A 5,513-nucleotide genomic window follows, 5' to 3' on the forward strand; every position below is an offset into this window, starting at 1 on the left:
ATACTTCTCATTTTATTTATAACGAAATACTCCCTCCATTCACTTTTCCTTTCCGACAATATTTTTAAAAAAAAACACTTTAACTTGTCCACTTTAGCATCTCAAAATTTTTTTAATACGATCTTGTTTTTCCTGTTTTATCCTTAGCATTTAACTATAAAAGCCCCCTTACTATTCCTAGTCTCAACCAGTACTCAATTTCACAAATTGCATTTCCCTTTCTCTCTCTCTAAAAAGATGGGATACTCCATGCGTTTGTTTGCAACTTTCTTCCTTGTAGCAATGCTGCTTTTGTCCACTGGTTTGTCTTCTTCCTTAATTTTATTATATAGTTTAAAGTTAAATCATCAACGTGAAAGAATTTTATAAGGAAAAAAGGTTCACATAATTTTTTTAATTTTACAATTTAGAGTTAATATATTGCTAGTTAGTAAAGTGGTTTATAATTCATGTCGTTATATAAATGATTTAGATATATTCTTTTCGAATGCAATTTATTATTAAAAAAATGGCCGAGACCCTTTTTTGTTGCACTGAACCAAGCATTTGTGTAAATAAGAGTATAAATAGGTCATTTTAAAATTTAACGAATATCTTTGGCCTTATTTTCTTGTTATAATATTATTAGATATCGAAAAAATAACTATACTATCAGGTTATTTAGAAAATATCTAACAAGTAAATTTTCTTAAAATATAAGAAGTATAATTTATTCAATAATCACACTTAATATAAGAATTTCTTACTATCAGATCATCTAAAAAATATCCCACCTTAAAATATTGAAATTATATAAGATAACTTACCTGACATAATGAATAAAACTCACTGATGGTGTTAAAGAAATTATTATATGATATATATAACTTAAATTCATATTTAAACTAAAATAAAATTAATTGCGACTAGTAAAAATGACTTAATAAAATAAAATAGAATTACTGGTTAAAAACAACATAAATTATCACTTTTCAGATTTCCTATCTTAATTATCACTCCATTATATTAAAACATACCCTAATATATGCGCCTATATAGGCAACTCACATTGAGGTGTATTTCAATGCAAAGAGACTGAATAGTTTAAGTACGTAAGTAAAATAATGGACAGTTGGTAAATCAAAATCGAAAATAAAAAAAATAAAATTGGTGTGTTATTTATCATTAACTTTATAAAATATATAATTCTTGATTTTTTATATTTGCCTACAATTGATAGAGATGGGACCAATGAGCGGTGGTGCAGAGGCAAGAACCTGCGAGTCACAGAGCCACAGTTTCAAGGGGCCATGTGTTGGCGATACCAACTGCGCCTCCGTGTGCCAGACTGAAGGTTTCATTGGCGGCGATTGTCGTGGCCTTCGCCGCCAATGTTTTTGCACTAGAAACTGCTAGAAGAAAGTTTCTAAATGATCTTTTTAACTGTCTATGTATTTATTTCCTTGTTAAAATATCTAATGATAAATAATACTGCTCTATCAATAATAAAGAGACTAACTAACCTCATATAAATATATGGTGCGTTTGTTACGATTCAAAATCGTAGGTCATGATTCGCTCTGAAGAGTCATGATCTAGGCGTACCAAAATTATTAATCGAGGAAGGGAAGAATAAGTTCAAGTCATTCATAATATAAATAGTAAAGTTATAGCCCTGAACATGGACAATAGGAACTCAAAATTATTAATTGAGTTATATCCTTTTCCCGTTCCATCGAGGAATAGAGCTACTAATTCACTAATTATGACAGTTCACTCAAAGCCTTATTTTTTCTCCAATTCTTGTTTACCACGGATGATCGTGTATTTGTGTTGGGTGAATGCCACTTCATCACAATACTACCTATTGATATTGGAAAACCCAACGGATTCTTCCAATATATCATTTCTAGGTCGAATGAATTTCATAGATATAGAAAGAAGCCCTATAGCACAATGTTAGACTTTTAACATTGGAGAGCTCTATGTTCGACTGAATCTTAAATAATTAAACTAACTACAATTAATCTACTTAAACCAAAATATTTTGGATCCAACTAAATGAAAACTATGCTAGTCTAAAGATACCTTCATAATTAAGTTATTCACAGCTCTTTGATCAAATATTATATTATAGATAATTAAATCTAGAAGGGATTAGTGAATCTTATCTCTTGAGTAAATAAAGTATGGAAGCTCTCCAGTCCCACACTGGCTGGATACTAGACCTTCTATGTAAGAAATGAGGGTATTAAAGAGCCCGTTCAATACTAGAAAAAACATACCTTTCTCGGCCTTTTGGCTAAGATCAAGTGTAGTATCTGTTCTTATCAGTTTAATATCTGATATGTGAGTCATCGACTCACACGATATTAACTCTATTTTTTTAGGGGGAAGGTCCACCACAGTAGCTTGCTATTGGGACCTTCAAGTGTCGCCTTGGTGTTGCATTACTGCCTTGGCCCGGCACACCCACCAATTCTTAGTCTTAAGCTTTTTTGGCATAAATTTACTCTTTGATTAAGTATGAGATTTGCATTTAGAATATCGATCATCATATTGAAGACGATTAATTAAGGATCTACCAATTTATAATGTCGTCTTTGCCTTGGCGTTGCACTACACTAGCATTCCAAAAACTTTAATAATTGTAACATCCCACCTTAGAAAGGGCTAGATTTAGAAATAACTAATTTGGAAAGAGCCAAATTGAAAATTTTGCAAGTTATGCTAAGTTGTGAGTTTTGGATTCAACTTCAAACGACCATAACTTTCAGTACAGGATGAGTTAGGTGACATAAGATATCAAATTAAAGGTCTAGGAATCCTCTTTCCAACGCCATCGAGTTTGCTAAGTTTCAAGTTCGTATGAGGGAGATATGACCATTTGAAATTTGTCTGTCCAGTTAAGGAAAGTTACCCAAAATTATGAGGGGTATTTTGGTCTTTTCCTTACCCCTTCAGATTAAAACATTTTAGTAATGTTTTTGGGGTCAAATCTGATTTGGGTCAGTTTTACGAATCCTAAATTACGCTTAGGGTTTTAGAAGAGAGTTCAAGAAGAGAAAAGAGGAGAAAAGGAAGAACGATCAAGATTTCTTGCGAATCTAGGATTTGTTTCGCCAAATCAAGGTATGTAAGCTTCCTAGTGCTGGGTTCGTTCTCCCTCACGCCAATCATGTAATCTTTTACCTATGAATTCATTCTTGATGTTGAAATGTTGAGTTCTTGAGAAGTTCTTGAATTTGATTGGTAATAGAGTATTGTTTTGAGTTCTTGAGGCAAGAATTTGCAAATGAGTTGAGTTAATTGATAGATCCTTGTGTGGGTTTCGCTGAAATTATTCTAGATACTAAGAATTCGTGAATTTTGATCTTAGATTAGCAGTGGGTATGAGTTGAATCAAGCTTGGGAGAGGAGGAAAAAGATAGATTATGCGCCCAGGTCCGCGTAGCGGAGGCACCTCAGATTTTCAGTACCCAGACGAGCACTCCCTCTCCGCGTCACAAAGAGGATGCCGAGTCCTCTATCTAAAAAATTAATTCGCGACCAAATATTTAAATCCTTCCCCGCGTCGCGCCTATGCCCTCTAGATTTGTGTCTTCACTCATTTCTTGTTATCAACTATCTAAAGTACTCCAGTAATCATTGAGAGATCCCAAACATCCTAATCATAACCCTTGAATTCATAATTCAAATTCAAGGTAGAGTTAAGAGTAAAGTCTTGAGAGTTTTTTTGAGTCATTTGAGATGTCTTTTGCAAACGTTTTAAATTTATTTTAAGACTTGAGTACTTGAGTATGAGGATGAGTAGAGTTGAGTTTCATTATTTTCAAAATGAATTTATGGGAATTAAGTATTAGAGTAAATGTTTTTACATTTAAAATGATGAGGAAACTATGATTTCCAATTGAGTTCATGAGGAGTTTTGAGTACTCTCTTTTAAGAGAAGTCTTTTGAGTAATAAATCTCAAAATTTGAGGATGAGGAAATGTTTTTAAACATATGAGCTGAGCATATTTTTGGGAGTAGTATTGAGCACCGATATGAGATGAGTTCATACAACTCAAAGTCCTCATAAACCATGTAGCCAACGTGGGTAGAAAAAGTCATACTTTTTAGATGATTCCTTATTACTTTTTAAGCATAGCTTAGTTGATCCACTTAGTTGATGAGTTCTATACCCCGACAAGGTATAGGACAGTTCTGGCAACATGGATGAGACATTGTATCATCACATAGCTCATAGTGATGGTTGTCGGTTAGAGAATCTCCCAAATAGAGTTATTTTGTATTTTTACATACTAACTGAGTTATTATTGTATTTTTCAATACATTGAGTTGCTATCTACTATTTTTAAAAGCTTTTCTTTATATCGCGTTATTGTTATTGCTTTTATATTGAAATGAGTTGAGGTCGAGTTGAGTTGAGACGAGGTAAGTTGTTTCTTCAATTCCAGTTCAAGTTTATGTCAAGTTTTAGATTTTCCCTTGCATGCTCGTACATTCCAAGTACTGATGCCATTTGACTTGCATATTTTATGATGCAGATACAGGGAATCAGAATCACCAAACAAAGCTCCATTGATCCAGTTGTTTTCCAAAGTTGTTGTGAGCCTCCTTGCTTCCGGAGGATCCCTTATTTATTTCTAGTATTTCCATTTTGTTAGGATGATCGGGGGTCTTGTCATGACATCCCTTATCGTATTAGACGCTTCATAGATAGACAATAGTAGTTCATGAGTCTTTTTCATTTCCGTTGTTAAATGTTAAGACTTGAGTTGCCTATTTTGGGCAGTGAATGTTTTTTAACATTTTGAGTTAGTTCTTTTAAAGACTTTGAGTAAAGGTTGCTTTTGAGACTTTTTTACATTTTGAGTAAGTCTTCCGCTAAGAGTTGAGTCAGGCCGAGGATTCGGTTCTCGAGTGCCAGTCACATCTAGGGTGTAGGCTTAGGACGTGACATTAATAGAGAGAGCTCAATCATCCTACTAGGTTTTACATTCTACATGCTTTTGATATTAAAGAAAATGTACACAGACTAGAGAGTTATTAGACAACAGAAGGAATCAAAAGAAAAAGATATTAAAGAAAATGTACAGAGACTAGAGAGTTATTAGACAACAGAAGGAATCAAAAGAAAAAGAGAGGCTCAGATGCGCGATTTTGTCGTCTGATTTCAGATATGGAGAGAGACCCAAAGTTCTCACATTTGCACAATTTATTTTCACAGCACTTCGTAATGCACCAGCCGGGAATCGAACCCGGGTCTGTACCGTGGCAGTGTAGTATTCTACCACTAGACCACTGGTGCTTGATGCTACAACAAATTCTATTTTTCTTAATTATAAGAAAAATATCACATCCAAACTATTAGATATCAATAAATTGATAATGTAATGTTCAGTCGTCCGTTTTTAGAGCGGTGTGTTATTCATTGATCCTCAATCTCGAAACTTTCCTATCTAGGGTTATGTATTTCATAAGCTAGAGTTGTGTTATGTCATGTCTCCCCTCTCCCCCCCCCCCCCCCC

At 33.8% G+C, this 5,513-nt stretch overlaps 1 protein-coding gene across 1 annotated transcript; it reads left to right on the forward strand.

Annotated features, from left to right (window-relative positions):
• Window positions 1-223: 223 nt before the first annotated feature.
• LOC102604117 (defensin-like protein) lies at window positions 224-1,485 on the forward strand. The gene is made up of 2 exons (XM_006359423.1): window positions 224-301; window positions 1,220-1,485. Exons 1-2 carry the CDS (start codon window positions 238-240, stop codon window positions 1,393-1,395), a joined length of 240 nt encoding a protein of 79 aa, XP_006359485.1. The 5' UTR covers window positions 224-237; the 3' UTR covers window positions 1,396-1,485.
• Window positions 1,486-5,513: the final 4,028 nt, after the last annotated feature.

Source organism: Solanum tuberosum, unplaced genomic scaffold (assembly GCF_000226075.1).
Source record: "Solanum tuberosum cultivar DM 1-3 516 R44 unplaced genomic scaffold, SolTub_3.0 scf00300, whole genome shotgun sequence".
Classification (NCBI taxonomy): domain Eukaryota; kingdom Viridiplantae; phylum Streptophyta; class Magnoliopsida; order Solanales; family Solanaceae; genus Solanum; species Solanum tuberosum.